The sequence below is a fragment of the Sciurus vulgaris genome (assembly GCF_902686455.1).
Source record: "Sciurus vulgaris genome assembly, chromosome: 8".
Classification (NCBI taxonomy): Eukaryota; Metazoa; Chordata; class Mammalia; order Rodentia; family Sciuridae; genus Sciurus; species Sciurus vulgaris.
The window spans coordinates 13,902,065-13,922,782 of NC_136468.1; the positions used below are offsets into that span (position 1 = coordinate 13,902,065).

At 39.5% G+C, this 20,718-nt stretch overlaps 1 protein-coding gene across 1 annotated transcript; it reads left to right on the forward strand.

Annotated features, from left to right (window-relative positions):
- Positions 1-7,666: 7,666 nt before the first annotated feature.
- Positions 7,667-11,428, forward strand: TAS2R38 (taste 2 receptor member 38). Its single transcript, XM_079150622.1, has one exon. It carries the CDS (start codon positions 8,855-8,857, stop codon positions 9,851-9,853), a length of 999 nt encoding a protein of 332 aa, XP_079006748.1. The 5' UTR covers positions 7,667-8,854; the 3' UTR covers positions 9,854-11,428.
- The last annotated feature ends 9,290 nt before the right edge of the window (positions 11,429-20,718 follow it).

Below are 20,718 nucleotides of genomic sequence, written 5' to 3' on the forward strand. Positions count from 1 at the left end.
TTGGCAGCTTATAAAGCATCTTCCTATATGACAACTAGACTCACTTCTGAATGTAAGACATAGAGATAATTGTTTGCAGAATTAATTATTAGCAAGAATAAAATGAAAAGATAGAGAAACAGCTGGGTGTGGTGGCGCATGACCAACAGCTCAGGAGGCTGAGGCAGGAGGATCGTGAGTTCAAAGGTAGTCTAGGCAAAAGCGAGGTGCTAAGCAACTCAGTGAGACCCTATCTCTAAATAAAATACAAAATAGGGCTGGGGATGTGGCTCAGTGGTCCAGTGTCCCTGAGTTCAATTCCCAGTACCCTCCCCCGCAAAAAAAATAGAGAAACAGAAATAAGAGATGGGCAGAAGAATCCTTGACTTCATCGCTGAGGACTCATCCAATTCTGTCCACATCCCTTCGACAATTAGTTGTGGCAAAAACAATATGCGTTAAAAGCAGGAGGTAGAGAGATTATTTCTTTTGTTTCCTCTCTTGTAGTTCCCTTTTTCTGCCTCATGGTGACCAGCAAATCTAGACAGGAAGCAGGCTGACCTCTCCATTCCACTTCCTGGTTCTGTATGCGTAAACTTGCAGGCAAGTAGACTGAGGACCTTCCTTGCAGGCAAGTTATCTCTTCTTTCTCTCCTCCAAGTACCTAGGTAAGGAAGGACTCTTCCTGTGTCTCTCCCAGGTGTACTTCTCACTCTCGCTCTCCCTCTCTCCACACTCTTGGGCATTCTAGTCCCAAATTACAGATTTAATACTGTGTTCAGCTTCCAACAGTTGTGATCTAAAAACGTGGCTCGAGGACTTGAGGAGTTTACCTTTAGCACATAATGGGAAACCTGAAGGAGGGAAAATGCTGGTCAAAGATTTCATGGTGAGAATTTTGAGATTCTTTGGGTTTTTCTCATGGTTGGAGTCCAACTGTATAATAAGGAAGTTCAGGCAAGTTCAGGCAAAGAAAGAAAGAAGAGCAATAGGGGTTTTCTAAGAAATTCCACCCAATTAGTTTTTCTTATGTCTCAGCAGCAGCTTCTATCTGGAAGATGGTAAATGCAGTTTGTTTGTTTATTTGTTTGTTTTTAAGCTGGGAATATTGACATTCCCAATAAATATGGAGTTCTGTTGGTCATGAAGAGGAGAGAGTTGATATTGCATAAGCAATAGGCGGTATTCACCATGGGCAGAAGGGCAAGTCGGATGTGTGGACCCTGCCTAGGTCTACTGCATGCTCCAACCCAATTTGTAGCAGAACTTTGTCAAAGGGAGTCTTCAGGGACCGCTTTCAGTTTTAAGAGAGTAATACTCACATTATACCTCCACTTCACTGTTCTCGTGTAAGGAGAGTAATTGGCAGAGCTGGATTTGGGGTTCCTGGGGTGTTAGCCTTATACCATCTAAAACCATCAAAGTCTTTCTTCAGTTTCTAACAAAAGTCTAAATCTCCTTTACGGTGCAGCATTCAAGTGAGTGACAACTGACTCCTAGTGCTCAAAGGACAATGTGGATCCTGACAAAAGTCCCAGTATGCAAGTGATGTTCCAGTTTTCTGTGAGGTGTGGTCATCACAGAGATTCTGACAAATTTCTTTGTTTTTCTTTACATCCCAGTGGTTTTCAAATGTGAGAATGCCTCGGAATCACTTGAATGGCTTGCTAAAACACAGACTGTGAGGCGCTACCTTCAGGGTTTTGCTGCAGTGAGTTTATGTAGAACCCGAGCATTCAAGCATCTTACAAATCCCCTAGTGGTGCTGATTTCCTGACGTGGGGCACTGTGAGCAGTGAGAACTATTTAGTGCAGCATATAGTAATAAACTGGCATTATTGGAGATCACCTGGATGGAACTTTGCTCCATGCAGCCAAAAGAGCCTACTTAATTCCCCTCTCTTTGGATTCAGACAGAAGTCCATAGATCTGGAATAGAGGACAAGGACTCATGATAAGCACCATGCTCCCCAGAACTGTGCCTACACTTTTGAGGGCTACAGTTTTGTAGGCAGGCCAAGATTCACTGCCCACTTCTCTCTTCTCTTAGGATGAGTATTCTCCTGAAAGACTTTCAGCTTTTCATCTTCAGTATACAAAACATGTTTGAATCCCAGGAGTGGATTCAGACAGATTCAAACAGGACCTGCATACTATATCCCTAAGACATTAAAGTTGGTCAAATCATTATCTTGGATTTAAATAGAATGATCAATAAAGGGATGACATTCAAATTAATGTGTCATGTTTAATGAGGAGAAAAGAAAGAATAATACATAATCCCTGCTCTTGAAGAACTTGATGTAAATGAGGATACACACATGTAAACAAAATACATATTTTTATAAATTCTGTAAGTGCTACAATAGTGGTATGAACAAAGGGTAATGGAAGCAAAGTTGATGGAGGAATCCTATAAGAAGGGAATCAAAGAAGACTTCATGCCAGATCTGATTAAGAAATTCTGAATAATTTCCTTTATTTACTAATAGCTATGTCAACCTGCTAGGTAGACAGACACGTTATTTTCCAGAGTCGGAGGAGATTTATCCCCTCCTTCCCTTAACCAGAATAGTGGTCTCGAGGTATGAACTTACCCACACTCAACTTTTCTCTCTCTTGGGAAGGGATGAGCTATTGGCTTCCTCCCTCCATTACACTGAGGTGGCTCACAGGACTCAACAGCCAGGCTCACCCAACACTAAATGTTCCAGTGGGGCTGAGGTTGGAAAGAATATTATTACCAGGCATCTCACCAAAACAAGAGTATCCTCTCCACCCCAAACATCAGGTTGGTAGTTAGGCTTAGAGGAAATCAGAAATCTGGTGTCAGAATTCTAGTTCCTCATTAGTTTGGTGAGTTTGGTTGATATAGTTAACTAATTAACTTTTCTGAAACTCCATTTTCTTATTAATAAAATGGAAGTATCATTACATTCTTTGAGAGGCAACTATGATATTAAAGGATATCTGGCCTACAGCATAGCATTAAATGCAGTCTAAAATTTCCTTATGTGAAACACAGGATCGCATTATTGCTTGATTAAAGAAAATGGCTGGGGGGCTGGGGAGATAGCTCAGTCGGTAGAATGCTTGCCTTGTAAGCACAAGGCCCTGGGTTCGATCCCCAGCACCCCCCCCACCCAAAAAAAAAAAAAAAAAAGAAAAGAAAGAAAACGTCTGGGACCCTCCAGCACAGCGAGCAGGCCAGGAATTGCACACTTCACAGTGCTCTGGCGCCACCTAGTGGGAGTATTAAATAATGAGAGGAGGACAGCCCAAGGCTGGCTGAACTTCCAAGAAAATTCAGTGATTCTAGGACCTATTTCTTTGTTTGATTACCTGGAGAAACTGGAGACCTGGGGACTCCTCCTTGGCCTCCGGCTTGCTTAGAGTAGATTACCTGTCTTTTCCCACTAGTCTCCAGCCTCTCTATTGCTGTCTTCCTAACCCCAGTACAAGAAATGAATCCCGCCCCTGTTGAGGAATGTCAGCAGGTGAAGGACAGAGGGAGCTAATCACCTGCCATGTTATCTTTTAATGCACACAGAAGCTAAAGAATCTCCTGAGCCACACGCCCAGCCTGAGCTGGCCACTGCAGGTTTGCCCCCTACTAGAGCCACCAGGCCTCTGTCTTGCTCCTGAAACACAGTTCCTTCCTCCCCAGCGCCTTCCCAGGTGCCAGTCCAGTTTTCAGTGCTTTCCACTAAGGCTAGGAACTTTTTGTTAGGAATGGTTTCTCCTCGTGGGAGGGAAAGGAGAACTACTGGGGAGCCATAATGACCAGATTATATTGCTGCACCATGAGCATGTACAAATATGTAAGAATAATCTCACCATTATGTATAATTATAACACTCAAAAAACAGAAATATACATTTTAATTTAAATAAAAGAATGATACCTCCTCAGTTTCAGACTCCTGTCAATTGACTATCCCACCAATATTAAAGTTTCTTTAAATTAACTCTATCTGAAGCCTTCAATGTGGGTTTCCCTCAGAATAAAAGAACCTCTTTCCCTAAGGAATATGCCTTTTCACACATCAACTGACATTTTCCACAGTCTCTGTTGATTTGTCTTATTTTCTCTGCACCTCACTGGTATTTCCCTGCCCTCTGTCCATCTCTGCCCTTTTACTCTGGGTCTAGACAAGCTGGGCAAGGGGTGCACAGAGGCAGCCAGGACTGAGGAGTCTTAGCTCAGAGATGCTCAAAGCAAAATCACTGTTATCAAAATTGTACATATTTGTTTGATTTTGAACCCAATCTACGTATAGCAAATTAGCCCCATGTCAGTTTTAAAATTAAACTAATCAGTGCTTTGCATAACCAGATATTGAGGTTTCTGCAACCATCCTGTTAATAATTTAATTTCAGGGCTTTCTTTCCCTACGACCTGTGCCTCTGGTTTTTAGGACCTGACTTCTTCTCATACTCCATACAAGAAGGAAGGTGAGAGAGGAGTTGATGTAAGTGGAACGCACCTGATTATCACCCAGAATCATCCTCTGCTCTCCCTGATGCTGGTGTCATCACCAGGTGCTGGGGGCCTTGGTTGTGTCCATAGGATGTCCTGTGAGGGCAGAGGAGGTGCCTCTTGTCTTTCAGCTTGAGGTTAATACTGGCGAATTTGCCTGAAGTGGTTCCGTGGGTTATGGTGGTCAGGGTCTGCTGTTCATTTGTTTGTTTTCTTGGCAATGTTCATTTGCACCTACCCTACTCAGCTCAATGGACTACCACCTCTCCTGGGAGGGTCACTGCATCGTCTTCCAGGCACATTGATAGTGCTCATCCCACTTCCTTTACCGGCTTGACAGAGCAGCCACCAAATCAGTCTGCTATGGTTGCTCATGTCCAAGACCATCAGGAGGTGTCCTAGAACAGTGAGTCTGCTTTGTTGCTTGACTCCTAGGGACCTGAGACACCTGTGTCCTGCCCTCTCCTTCTGGCTCAAGGCACTTCAACAAGCCTCCTACCCTCAAAATCTCTCCTGCCCTCAGAATCTCTACCTCTGTTCAAAACTACCTTCAGACTTCAGAGGATGGCAATATTCTTCTCTCTCAACTCTTCAACTCACAGAATCCTCTCCAAAAACAAAGGAAAAGAACCCTCTTGTCTCCTCCCAGTGACTCCTGTGTGTGTGTGTGTGTGTGTAGTTTTCTGAGGGTAAAAACGTTTCTGTTTGCTGGCCTTTGTATTGGGTTGGGAGGTCCCCTTTGTGTCTTTGCCTTTTAGAATTTTGTAACTTTTCTCACATCACTGCGCTGTCACTAGTGTGATCCCTATCACATTCCTAATGAGGTGGCGAGGTGACTTGAAGCATCGGAAAAATGCCAGTCATGATTGGCATCACTGTAGCTATAATGATATGAATCCAGTTCAGTTATAGATCTCTAATCTTTTTATAGATTGTCATCTCAAACTATAGCTTATTTATCAACTCCAAGTCTTCTGACAATCACGCTCCCACATTTGTAAGGAGGGTTGCAACTAACCTTGTTTTTTGCATCCAGATATTTTAAAACATGTGTTAGATTAGATTGTTATTCACCTAGTCTTTAAATTTTAGGGCTACTAGAATTTCTTGCCAGATGGCTCCACTTATCATGTAACGCTTAGTCTCTTACTCGTGCTTCAGTTCTCAACCTTGACATCCCTTCTAGGAAGACTTCTCTGGACAACTTCCCTTCCTTCCAGCCCTGAGATGTGCAAAACTGCTGTCTCTCTCTGCCTCTTGTACCCCACTGTTTAGCTGTGTGTTTTCAGTATCCATCACGGTGTCCAGAATATATCTGGTTCTTAATAAATAGCTTTTAAGTATCCATCTACCCAGTCATTGGAAACTTTAAGCAATGCATTTTAAGGGAATGAGGTTTGAGATTACTTGTAATTATATTCTTTTTTTTTAAGTCAATAGCAATTTTAAAAAAGAAATAAATCCAAAGATTTCAATTCTGATTTCCAAAAATAAGTGGCAGCAAATGTCTAAACACAAATTTGTATAGTTTACAGACTTCTCAACATTTGTTTACTTGCAAAATTAAAGTGACTGCCATTCATACTACATTTGAGGAAGTGAAGTTTTTGTTCCTATCATGGCTCTTCTTAACATTGCCATTTGTTGTGCTGGTCACAGCTTCCTGAGTGAACCACTTTTCAAATAACACCAATTTCTTTTTCTTAAAGTAACACCAGTTTCTAAAGCCTAAACAGGAGATTATTTACATAATCCCAAATACTGTGTACATAGAACTCAAATGGAGGGGATATTGGTGAGGGTTTGTGCTATTGCCTCTGAAAGAACCCTTAATCACTGCAAAATTATAGTATAACTTGATGCTCAAAATCAATATATACCAAGGGTTTCACTGATTCTCCATGTAAAAGGTTATAGTTTTGCTCTGAATTGTTATAACTGTGGTTGTGTTTCTCTGGTAGCGCAGTAGCAAGCGGTCTCCATCAGGATTTTTTAGGGAAGTGAGCACCTTTCCTAAACGCCTTTGGTACAAAACCATAGAGAGGAATAAGAGAAAGTCAGCTGCAATGGAAAATGCAGAACAAAGGTCAGAGTTCTGGGCATTCTGTAAAATGACCCAAACAAAACAGCCACAGTGAAGTACATACAACGGCAGTGCTCTGTGATGATGCACAATGAAAAACTATGTGAATATCTGCATAAACAGTTCAAAATAAAACAGGAGTAGTGGACATTTTTAGTAACCTCTAATTTGCACCACTGCTTATAAATAGAGTAAGAATCCTTAGGCAAAAGGAAATGTGAAAAAGATGAAGCATCTACAGAGACAAAGGGGATAGCACATGCAACTCTAAGATTAAGGAGCACTGTAAGTGGACGTGCAGGAGAAGGACAGGAGGCAGAGATGGAGAACAGACACGTGAGAACGATGGCCGCAGAGACAACACTCGTTGACGACATCACGCGCCCGTCACCATTCCGAGCATGCTGTCTGTCAGTTAGGCCGACCTCGCGATGCTCTGAGGCGGGTTTCACTTTGATCATCACCTTCATTTCACATGAGCTGACTGGAAAGGGTTCAGTGATTCACAAAGATCAAAAAGAGAGAGGGAAAGTGGCAGAGCTAGGCCTTCACTCAGGGTTCCAGAACCTGTGCTCTCCACACAGAACCCTCAGAAAACACCCAGAGTGAAGCTGTGCAGAGCTGGCCCAGGGGCCCAGTGAAGAACAAGGCTGAGCAAGGAACAGGACAGAGAAACTCAGAGAAAAGGTGATCTTGGCATGAACAGAACACCAAAGACAGAGCCAGTCGACTTCTCCCTTCCTTCCATCTCCCTTCGCCCACAACGCGGATCCCGAGTGAATGAAAAAGAAGTGGAGAAGTTAAAGCATCTGCAGGAGTGGAAGGGAGGCACCAGATTTGGGGAAATGTTAGAAAACGACATTCAGTCTCTGAAGGATCAATCAGTTCTTCCATCTCTGCTGAGTAACTAGCCTGAATTTTTACAGAGCTTTCAAATGTAATTGTGAAATCCATCCATATTCCTTTAGAGAGCAAGGAGAATTCCAGATGCTGGAAGGCCCCAGGGTAACAAATAATGGAAATGTTTGAAAGGGGAGAAAACTAAATCTTGAAAATTAAAACCATCTGTGTTAGAATATTCCCTGGAATGTTAAAAATATAATATTATATTATAAATGTACCCCCACAGACTATAAATGTTTTGTTTTGTGAAAATTTTGTTTGTTCAGAAATATGTATTGAGTGGCTAATAAGTAAGTGCCTTCACGAAGCTTACATTTTTCAGTAGGGAAAATGGATACTGGCAATACATGATTGAATATATGCAGAAAGATAAAACAGGTTCAATATTATAGTAAGCACCCAAGACAGGGTAAGGGATGCCATTCGTAGGATGGTCGGGGAAAGTCCTTCTGGCAAAGTAACCTTCTGAGAAGCAAGTGAGACACTTGAGCACAGGAGGTAATTCAGGTCATGAGAAGTACAAATGGAATGGTCCTGCAGTGAGAGTGCTTGGTGAGCTTACAGAACATGACAAATCCTCATGGCTGGCATTCAGGAAGAGGAAAAGCAAGTATCCCAGATGACACCTGAAAGACCCGTAGGCCACTGTAGGGACTAAGAGAGAGTGAGGATGAGAAGCAGAGAGAACAGTTGAAAGGCTTCTGCAATAATCCAGGCTGGATACTGCTCCCTCCCCCTACTTCATGGCAAGGTGCTCATTTTGCTCATATCAACACCCCTCTTGTCAAGCACAGGGTCTAGGGTAACAATGATGGCTGAATGAAGCCTTTAGCAATGGCAACTAAAACTGCAGTCGCCTGCTGGTGCTAACATATTCTATGGTAAGGCATGCCTCTGAGGTGACAGAAGAAATGCAAATGGAAGGAGACACTATTTCAAACCGTAGTTCACCAAGAATATCTGCTTTGCCTGCTGCCAATTTCTGTGAAACTATAAGCAAATCCAACTCTCATTTCCACTCCCATAAGTCCAGAAGGGCATGCAAAACTGGACCCTATCTGGTTGGAAAACTGAGACCCTATCTTATTTGCATTCCTGATGGTATACTGTGGTCCTCTGGGGAGGCTGCTGAGCAGGAACACCTGTATTTACAAAGAGCTTCTCCATGGTTCCAAAGGGTACAACCATCAGTCATAATGAGCCTTCACGTGTATCCAGGAAACATTCTAAAGCAACAAGAGCCCTCTAAGTTTCCTGTCAGGGTTTTTAGTGTACCCACTTTGGAACAGAACCAGGGCAAGATCTGGGTATTTGGTTAAAGAAAGGTCCTGGTTCATAATGTACTCTTACCCTTCTCTGCTGAATGGTGTCTGAGTCTTAAAAGATGTAGTCACCAAGAGAAGAAGCATCATGGTGACTCTGACTCCTGTCTCAACTGTGTCCTATGAAGCCAAGATTGCATTTCTGTTCCTTTCAGTCCTGGAGTTTGCCATAGGGATCCTGGGCAATGTATTCATTTTCTTGGTGAACTTTAGGGATGTGGTAAAGAGGCAGCCATTGAGCAACTGTGACCTTGTGCTGCTGTGTCTCAGCATCTCCCGGCTCTTTCTGCATGGGCTGCTGTTTCTGGGAGCCATCCAGCTTACTTTCTTCCAGCAGATGAAAGACCCACTGAATCACAACTACCAAACCGTCATTATGCTGTGGATGATTGCACACCAGGCCAACCTCTGGCTCACCGCCTGCCTCAGTCTCCTGTACTGCTCCAAGATTGTCCGTTTCTCCAACACCTTCTTGCTCTGCTGCACAGGCTGGATCTCTAGGAAGATCCCCCAGGTGCTCCTGTGTGCTGTTATTTTCTCCTGCAGCTGCACTGTCCTCTGTTTATGGGACTTTTTTAGCAGATCTCATTTCACAGTCACAGCTGTGTTATCCATGAACAATACAGAACTCAATTTGCCAATTGCAAAACTGAATTTCTTTTATCCATTTCTCTTCTGCAATGTGGGGTCTATCCCCCCTTTTCTATGTTTTCTAGTTTCTTCAGGGTTGCTGGTTATCTCCCTGGGAAGTCATATGAGAACAATGAAAGCCCGAACCAGAGGCTCTCATGACTCCAGCCAGGAGGCCCACATCAAAGCCCTCATGCACTTGGTCTCTTTTCTCTGTTTCTACATGGTATCGTTCTGTGCTGCTTTCTTCTCAGTGCCCTTACTGATGCTGTGGCACAGCAAGGTTGGGGTGATGGTCTGTGTGGGCACAATGGCAGCTTGCCCCTCTGGACATGCAGTCATCCTGATCTCAGGCAATGCCAAGTTGAGGTGCGCCATGAGGACCGTTCTACTCTGGGTTCAGAGATGCCTAAAGGTAAGGACAGACCAGAAGACAGAGCCCAGGACATTTTGCTGAGAGTGAGCATCAAAAGGGCTTTTCATGAATGCATCTCTGATTCTTCATGAAGCCTTCAGATCCCTTCTATAAAAATAACTGGAAGTCTTTCTACATCAGTGGACTCACTCATAGAAGAATGAAATAATTAAAGCTGTATAAGTGGTCTAGGCAAGTATAATGGTGTTGGTTCCAGAGGTTGGTATGATCAAATGATCAAGAGAGAGAGGTGAGATATTCGATGTAAATCCTTTATATGCTACAGCTTATTATTGCTTGGTCTGAGTCAAACCATGTGAAAGCACCTCTTCTTAAGGGATATCTAAATCTCAAGATAATATGACTTGCTTTTAACATGACTATTAACCCTCTTTCTCAAAACTGATGCTGGAAAAACATTTGATAATATTTGCTACTATAGCAAATACTCAATCCTCTTTGAATTCCACCATTTTCATAGGAACATAAGGTATGAAAAGAAAACCTGGATAAAGAATTATATCATAACTTCTGCATCAAAATTTACTACATTAAAATTCCTGTAAGACCAGTGGATAGGAGTCATTTGATCTAAAAATACACTGATTTCTGAAATGTGCTTCCATCTGCTTTATACAAGACAAGAGGAGAGGTAGCTATTTGCTCAGTAGTGGCCCTGGATAACAGAGCCTTGTGTGAGCCTCTGACTCTGCTCAGTTCGCCTTTGAAGATAAGTGCTTTGCTGCCAACCACTTGTCATTCTAGACAAGGAATCTGCCAGAAACAAAACACCTAGGTGAAAGGCAGGTTTGTAGATATTCAGCATTCTCTGTGTTCCTTCGTAGAAACCTAGTCAGGAAGGATAGAAAAATGTTCACTAGGAACCTAAGCATAGAAAGGTCTCAAAGTCAAAACAGGTCACCACCAACGCTCTTACTTAAGCCTCTGTCCATGCTACCAGACAGCTGCTTCCTCCTCTCAGCCACCTGTTCTTGATATATCCAATTATTCCTCTCAGTTTTCCTAAACAAATTAGACTTTTCTTCACCTCTAATGACTTCGAATTAGTAATGCACATTTGCGGCTTTTGCCAATCTTGTCATGACTTAAGAGCTCCTTTCTTTTTGTGCTAAATTACAATCCATTGTCTTGTGTATCACACTTTAGTCATCCACTTAGTGAAGAACATCACCATTGCTTCCAAGATTTGGCAATTATGAATAAATCTGCTATAAACATCCATGTGCAGACTTTTGCCTTGGGTAAATTCCAAATAAATCAAATGCTGGATCATATGGTAAGATTTCATTTTGTAAGAAATCACCAAACTGTCTTCCAAAGTGGTTATAAAATTTTGCATTCCTACCATCAGTGAACGACAGTTCCTGCTGCTTCACCTCTTTGCACGTGTGGTATTGTCACTGTTTTAGATTTTTGTCATTCTAATAAGCATGTGATGGCATCTTGTTTGAGTTTGCATAATGTGACATGGAACATCTTTTCATGTTTATTTGCCTGACTTATTTTTAACATTATATTTTTTAGATGCATCCATGATATTACATGAATCACAACTTATTTATCCACTCACAATTGATGGATAATTTTGTTGTTCAAAATTTGTTCAAAATATGAATGAAGTTTTTATAAATATTCTTGAATCCATCTTTTGGGGGACATAGTTTTCATTTCTCTTGGGTAAATAACTAGGTGTGAAATTGCTGTGCCACAGAGTTGAAGAACATTTAACTGTATAGAAATGATTAAGAGTTTCCCAAAGTCACTACATTTCCATCAGAAATGTAGGAAAGCGGGGCTGGGGTTGTGGCTCAGTGCTAGAGCTCTTGCCTAGGATGTGTGAGGCACTGGGTTTGATCCTCAGCACCCCATAAAAATAAATAAATACATAAAATAAAGGTATTTAAAAAAAAAGAAATGTAGGAAAGATGCTCTACATTCTCACCAACAGTAATTTAGTGTTGACACTCTTTTTAATTTTGGTCATTCTAGTGGAAGTAAGATGTTTTTAGTTTGTATTTCCATGATAACTGATGATATAGAGCACTTTTTCATGTCCTTCTCAGCCATTTGTACATCTTCTAATGCAAAAATTTATGTATTTGCCTATATTTTAATATCAAGTTGTCTTTTTATTACTGACTTGAAGGACTTTATCAATTGATAGGATTTGTGTTTGTGTGCATATTAAATGCTTACACAATTAATGTAAATACAACTCATAGCTTTATATTGAGTTCTCTTTTATTATTGATTTATAAAAGTTTGTATATGAATGTGCAAAATATATACATATATCCATACTTGCCTATGTGTGTGTGAAATAAATCTTTTCTCTGATATATAAATACATAAATTTATATACAGTGATATACATATTATTTAATAGTGTGCTGATAAGCACAAATTCTGAATTTTACATCTGACTCTATCTTTAATGTTTTATGCTTTTTGTATTCCCTCTAAGAAATACCTACCTGCCTCTAAAATGCAAAAGTACTCTCCTATTATTTCCTCTAGAATTTTAATTGCCTTTTCATTCTTATGTTTGGAACTACGATTCATCTTGAACTAATTTGTGTGTGCAGTGCTAAGTAGAGTTGAAATTTATTTTTTGAATGTCTACCTAGGTAGCTCAGCATCACTTATTGAAGAATATATATTTTCTCAATAAATCAGCTTGATATTCTTGTTGAAAATCATGTGATTACACATGCATAGATCTCTTTCTGGGTCTCTAATAGTGTTCCATCTATTTGTCTAGCTTTAACCAATACTTTACTTTCTTGATTACCATAAATTGCTAGTAAGTTTTGAAACAAGATGTTGTGAGTTTTCCAAATTTACTTTTTTCAAAATGTTTGGCTAACTTTAATAAATAGATTTTGGGAAAAGTTACGTGTGTGTGTGTGTGTGTGTCTGCGTATTCATGTGTGTGCACTCTCCTACTGGAATTCTAATTGTTAGTGGGTTGAATTTGAATGCCCATTTGAAGAGACTTGACTTCTTGAAGACATTTAGTCTGACAATCTATGAACAGGAATATCTCTTATTTGTTTAATTTCTCTCAATATTTCGTATTTTGGGGTGATTTCTTTTGATAAAATTATCATTAAGTATTTAATACTTTACAGTGTTAATATATGTAATTGTTTAAAATTTCACTCAATTATTTGCTGCCAGCATATAAAAATACAATTGATATTTGCACATTAATTGTGTGCCTATAGCCTTCCCAAATCAATGTATTTCCACCTTTATTTTATTAAAGATTTTATGTAAGATTAGTATTATTCCTACCCTAAATATTTGATATCACTCACCAGGGAAGCCACTTAGTCATGAAATTTTCTATTTAGGAAGGTTTATTTTTGTATAATTATAAATTGTTTAGTAGATATAATCCTATTAAAATATTCAATTTCTTCTTGAATTTATTTTGATAAATTACATTGTTTAAGGAATCTGTTCATTTTATCTAGGTTTTTCACTTTCTTGCATACATTTCATAAGATCCCCTATTAACATTTTAGTGCCTATAGTATCTGTTTTACCATCTCCTACTTCATTCCAAATTTTGATGACTGTGTGGTCTCTTTTCAACACATCACTCTAACTAGTTACTTATCAATTTATTGATTTTTCTAAGAAATCGTAAGGTAAAATGAAAGGACACTAGGTAGCACGTGAAGAAATCAGTTCTCAATAAAAATACATAGGCAATCATAAAAACTAGCATTATTGAAACAACAGTTTATAATTCTTTATTTTCTATATGACTAAGGAACTGATACGTTAAAAATCATTAATCTAAAAGCTAGTGTTGCTGCACTTATGCTTTAAAATTCCACATTTTGTTTTTTACATAATTTGAAAGACTGATGAATTTAAACAATTATTTTATAATTGGAAAAAAGGTACTCCCTACAATTGCTATGTATGGAACAGTGGTGTCAAATGGCTATACTAATATCAGACAAAACAGAGTTTAAATTTTAAAAATTGTAAGAAACAAAGGATATTACATATTAATAAAAGGTTTAATATGACAAGAAGATATAATTATAAACATTATGGACCAAATAATGGACCATCAAAAATACATGAAGGTAGACCAGGGGCAAGATGGCGGATGAGCATGAGGTGGCATTTCTCTTCGCTCAGCTACCCAGAGCTCACACAGCAGGAATACCACGTGTCCTGAGCTTAGAGTGAAAAATCCTGAGACTGGAGGGGCAGTCTGCCCTCGTCAAACCAGAGACTGACTCATTAATTAGATTTAAAAAAAAAAAGCTCACCATCAGTTTTTCAGTCTCCACAATAAAAGGAAGGAATGTATAACCCATGACCCACACTCGCAGGCTTAGATCACACCTCCAGAAGAAATGAAAAGAAAACCCGGTGGGCACAGTCAGTGAACACATACACTCACTGTTTTCTCCACCACAGTGGAAACAACTCCTTAATTTCTTATCATTTTACCAAGATTTTTCTTTGTTGTTGTTGTTGCTGTTGTTGTGCCTTGTTGTGGAAGTAGTTCTGTTTTGCTTTTTGATTTTGGGTTTCCACGTTGGTGGTTGTTTTATTTGAATGTGTACTGACTGATTCAAGGACTCCTACACATATTCATATTTATTTCTCTCGCCTCATTTCTAGCCCTTTCTTTTTTTCTTTTTTCCTTTTTTTTTCTTTTCTTTTTCTTTCATTCATTTGTTGTGTGTAGTTGTGTTGTAGTTGTTGTGTTGTTGTTGTGGGTTTTTTTCTTTTTTGTTTTTTTTCAAAGGTGTTATTTTCTCATGCTTTATATTTTGAGGGTTAGGATTTATGATTAGCTTATTTTATTTTTTAAAATATTTTAATTGTTCTATTTAGTTATACATGATAGCAGAATGCATTTTGATTCTTTGTACACAAATGGAGTACAACTTTTAATTTCTCTGGTTGTACACAATTACCATTCGTGTAATCATACATGTACACAGGGTAATGATGTTTGTCTCATTCCACCATCTTTCCTTCCCTTGACCCGTCCCCTTCCCTCATTTCCCTCTACACAATCCAATGCTCCTCCATTATTCTTGCAAGGAACTTTTTTTAAAAACTTTATTTATTTTTGTGGTTCTGGGACACTTTAGCACTGAACTATATTCCCCTGCCCTTTTTATTTTTATTTTGAGACAGGGTCTTGCTAAGATGCCGAGGCTGGACTTGAACTTGCAATACTCTGGTCTCAGCCTGCTGATTTATGAAGGAATTCAGCAGGACCGTTATGTAACACTGGCCTCAACTACTTCAGGGACTCACTAGTGTTTCTATTGATGAGCCACTCTCTCTGCCTCTCCTACTGTCAGCCCTGACTGCAAAGGACCAACACTCAATTCCTCAGTGATGTTGGTGTTCTCTCACCATTGCATTTCTGATGACCTTCCATAATTAGGATGTCCTCTAGGTTCTCTGGTGGCGCACTGACGAGCTTATTTTGATTTTGTTTTATATCATCTTTATCACTACTCTATCTCCTTTGTCTCCCACTCTCATTTCTCTATTCCTGACACCCAAATCCCATTCTCTCTTCTCCTTTATATTCTTCTATTTTTTCGTCCCCTTCCAAACTAACAACTTATCCTAAGTTACCACTGCATCTGCCCTGTTCACCCTTTGAAATTGCAAACACTTTTCTACTCTCCTATCTCTTCTTCTTTACATATACCCAACTCTATCCTTAACACTTCTTAATACTAATTGAGATATATAATATCTACCCCTACCAACAATATCACAGAAATAGTTAATATAACAGAAGGCATAAAAGACACCTATTGTTTGATTTTAAAGCAGACAGAACACATGATTACATACTGTTTTTTACTGATGGAAATTGCTGAGTCCACTACGACCCCTACATATCAAACCAGCTAATACTAAATATCTAAATAGGAACTAAGGACCTAGTTCACTGCTATATATTGTTAGAATACAAGTTGCTATCATTGGGCTTCCCCCAAATCTGTGAGGTACAAGTAACATATAGAGACACTATAAGCCCATTAGGTAGAAAATCTACAGCATTAGATCCATTGAGATAGATGAGTAGACACACAATATTTTAAAGCAAGAGAACAAACTGTTCCAAATATCCCAGACTACCTCAACAATAGACTCCCTTGATACCACAGTGGAGGAAATGTCAGAGATAAAATTCAGAAAGTTCATGATCTATGAGGAAAAAAATGACATAAGCAATGAGATCAGAGAGAAAATACAAGAAGGGAAAAACAGTTCAACATGGAAATAGAGATCCTGAAGAAGAATCAGTCAGAAATTCTCAAAATGAAGGAATTAATAAATCAAATAAAAAATTCAGATCACTGAGCGACCCTGCATGACCCCTGCACCCAGGACGGCACCATCACTGGTCGGTCGCAGTCGCGGAGCGAGCTGGCAGGTGAGTCAGGCTGCCTGCATCACGGAGGTAGCAGGCAGGCACCCGACCCACCTGCCTTGCAGAGCTAGGTGGCAGGCAGCCAACCCGCCCAACCACCAGGCCAAAGACAGACACCATTACTGAGCGACCACACCCAACCACCATGCCAAGGTCTGTCGCCATTGCAGAGCAAGCCGCAGATGAGCCAGCCCACCTGCATCGTGGAGCTACCCAGAGGCTTCTTTATAGGCTGGTGCAGGCATTTTGAATTATTCCTGAGGGTGTGACCATCATCATTGAAAGGGCAGCTCTCTTCCTGAGACACCTACAGGAGGCTAGAGGACATTTGACAAAACCCAGGAGTCAAGAAGAGGAGGTATTGAGAGACTTGGGACCAACTCAAAGCCACCAGGTGAGTCTCTCCCACTGGTCAGGCTCCCCAAATGGGGCAGTAGTCCCAAAACACAGGGAACTTCATGGAGTAGAGTGGCCCAGTGAGACTCCTCTGCTGGAGCCGAGAACCCAGTCAACCGGGAGCATTGTAGAGGAGGGCGGCACAGCAAGAAGCTTTGAGGCAGAATGAGGGTCCCACAACCAGCCAGTAGCTCCAGTCCCCAGGGAACATAGCAGAGGAGGGAATCCCTCACAGGGCCAGGCTCCCCAGCCCAGGCGGTAGGTCAGGACCCCTGGGAACATCACAGAGGAGGGCTTCCCAGTCCAAGTGGCAGTTCTGGACCAAAGGGAACTTCTCAGAGAGCTGCCCAGGGAAACTTCCCCACCAGGTAAGTCTTCCCAGCTGGGCAAGGCATTCCCACCAGGGCAGTAGAATCAGAGACACAGCCCAGATCAGACATGCCCCATTCTGCAGTCTAGTCCCCCTTTGACTGACCATCAGGCAACAAGTGGAGGCACCTCTGCCCACTGACAGGGAATATACCCCACCTGAAGGCCACCACCCATAGAGGGGCGGCTTCCTTGTGGAGCACACTATCAAGTTCCTCCAAGACTTCAGGCTACTGAAGGCTAAGAGGTGAGTTATTGGAAATCTACAGGGACAATATTGGTCAATAGAGGAAACCTGCAATATCCCAGAGTTTCTCTACTAGAGGGGTAGACACCTGAACAATATGAGAAAACAAGGGAAGAAAATGTCCCAGACAAACCTAGATGGTATAGCAATAAAATCCAATTATAGCATGGCAGAAGAAATGTCAGAAAGGGAGTTCAGAATGTACATAATTAAAATGATCAGGGAAGCAAATGAGGAGATGAAAAAGCAAATGCAGGCATTGAAGGATGAGATGAAAGAGCAAATGCAGGCATTGAATGATCACACCAATCAACAGTTAAAAGAGCAAATACAGGAAGCAAAGATCATTTAAATAAAGAGTTAGAGATACTGAAAAAAAAAACAAATTCTTGAAATGAAGGAAACCATAAACCAAATTAAAAACTCCATAGAAAGCATATCCAATAGGATACAACACCTGGAAGACAGAACCTCAAATACTGAAGAAAAAATATTTAATCTTGAAAACAAAGTTGACCAAACAAAGAAGATTGTAAGAAATCATGAACAGAATCTACAAGAATTATGGGATATCATGAAAAGGCCAATTTAAGAATTATTGGGATTGAGAAAGGCTTAGAGAAACAAACCAAAGGAATGAACAATCTATTCAATGAAATAATATCAGAAACTTTTCCAAATCTGAAGAATGAAATGGAACATCAAATTCAAGAGGCTTATAGGACTCCAAATACACAAAATTACAACAGACCCACACCAAGGCACATTTAATGAAAATACCTAACATACAAAATAAAGACAGAATTTTAAAGACTGCAAGAGAAAAGAACCAAATTACATTCAGGGGGAAACCAATATGGATATCAGCAGATTTTTCAATCCAGACCCTAAAAGCTAGAAGGGCCTGGAACAACATTTTTCAAGCCCTGAAAGAAAATGGATGCCAACCAAGAATCTTATACCCAGCAAAACTTACCTTTAGATTTGACAATGAAATAAAATCCTTCCATGATAAACAAAAGCTAAAAGAATTTACAAAAAGAAAGCCAGCATTACAGAACATTCTCAGCAAAATATTCCATGAGGAAGAGATGAAAAACAATGATGTAAATTAGCAAAGGGAGGAACAACCCTAAAGGAACAGCCAAATAAAGGAGAAAACAAGTTGTGTCAAAAACAAACAAACAAACAAACAAAAAAAAAAAATGAACCAAATGACCGGGAATACAAATCATATCTCAATAATAACCCTGAATATTGATGGCCTGAACTCATCAATCAAAAGACATAGAATGGCAGATTGGATTAAAAAGAAAGATCCAACAATTTGCTGCCTGCAAGAGACTAATCTCATAGAAAGAGATACCCACAGACTAAAGGTGAAAGGATGGAGAAAAACATACCATGCACACGGACACAGCAAAAAAGCCGGAGTATCCTCCTCATATCAGATAATGTGGACTTCAAGCCAAAGTTAGTCAGAAGGGATAAAGAGGGATATTTCATACTGCTTAAGGGAAGCATAAATCAGCAAGACATAACAATCATATATATCTAGTCCCCAAACAGTGGCTCATCCATGTATGTCAAACAAATCCTTCTCAATTCCAGAAATCAAATAGACCACAACACAATAATACTATGCAATTTTAACACACCTCTCTCACCACTGGACAGATGCTCCAAAAAAAATTGAACAAAGAAACCATAGGTCTCAATAAAACAATCAATAATTTAGACTTACAGACATTTATAGAATATACCATCCAACAAAGAGTGAATACACCTTCTTCTCAGCAGCACATGGTTCCTTCTCTAAAATAGACCATATTCTATGCCACAAAGCTAATGTTAGCAAGTACAAGAAGATAGAGATACGACCTTGTATTCTCTCGAATCATAATGGCTTGAAATTAGAAATAAATGAAAGAGTAAACACCAGAAACTACTCCAACACCTGGAGATTAAATAATATGCTATTGTATGATGAATGGATAACAGAAGATATCAGGAAGGAAATTAAAAAATTCTTAGAGGTAAATGAGGACAAAGAAACATCATATCAAAATCTCTGGGACACTAAGAAAGCAGGAAAATTTATTAGAGGAAAATTTATTTCATGGAGTGCATTCAATAAAAGGAGAAAAAAATCAACAAATAAACAATCTAACACTACAGCTCAAAGCCCTAGAAAAAGAAGAACAGAGCAACACCAAAGGTAGCAGAAGACTGGATATAGTTAAAATCAGAGCTAACATCAACAAAATTGAAACAAAAGAAACAATCAAAAAACTGACAAAATAAATAGTTGGTTCTTTGAAAAACTAAACAAAATTGATAACCCCTTAGCCCCACTAACAAAGAGAAGGAGAGAGAAAACCAAAATTACTAAAATTTCGAATGAACAAAGAAATATCACAACAGACACAATTGAAATACAAAATATAATTAGAAGCTATTTGAAAATCTATACTCTAACAAAATAGAAAATCTCAAAGACATCAACAGGTTTCTAGAGACATGAAATACCTAAACTGAACCAATTTAAATAGATCAATTTCAAGTAATGAAATAGAAGAAGTCATCAAAAGCCTACCAACAAAGAAAAGTCCGGGACCAGATGGGTTCTCAGCTGAGTTCTACAAAACCTTTAAAGAAGAGCTTATTCCAATACTCTTCAAAGTATTCCATGAAACAGAAGAGAAGAGAACCCTTCCAAACTCATTCTATGAAGCCAATATCACCCTGATACCTAAGCCAGACAGAGAAACATCCAGGAAAGAAAATTTCAGACCAATATCCTTAATGAACATCGATGCAAAAATTCTCAACAAAATCTTAGCAAATCACATACAAAAATATATTAAAAATATAGTGCACCACGATCAAGTGGGTTTTATCCCAGGGATGCAAGGTTGGTTCAACATCTGGAAATCAATAAATGTCACTCATCATATCAACAGACTTAAAGTTAAGAATCACATGATTATTTCAATAGATGCAGAAAAAGTATTCAATAAAATACAATATCCCTTCATGCTCAAAACACTAGAAAAAATAGGGATAGTGGAAACATTCCTTAACATTGTAAAGGCCATCTATGCTAAGTCAGTGACCAATATCATTCTAAATGGTGAAAAACTGAAAGCATTCCCCCTAAAAACTGGAACAAAGCAGAGATGCCCTCTTTCACCACTTCTATTCAATATCGTCCTTGAAACTCTAGCCAGAGCAATTAGACAGACCAAGGAAATTAAAGGGATATGAATAGGAAAAGAACTCAAACTATACCTATTTGATGATGACATGATTATATATTTAGAGGAACCTGGAAATTCCACCAGAAAACTTTTAGAACTCATAAGTGAATTCAGTAAAGTAGCAGGATATAAGATTAATGCTCATAAATCCAATGCATTTTTATACATAAGTGAT

Excerpts from the sequence above, each read along its gene's own strand:
- TAS2R38 (XM_079150622.1), top strand. The coding sequence starts at position 8,855 with ATGGTGACTCTGACTCCTGTCTCAACTGTGTCCTATGAAGCCAAGATT.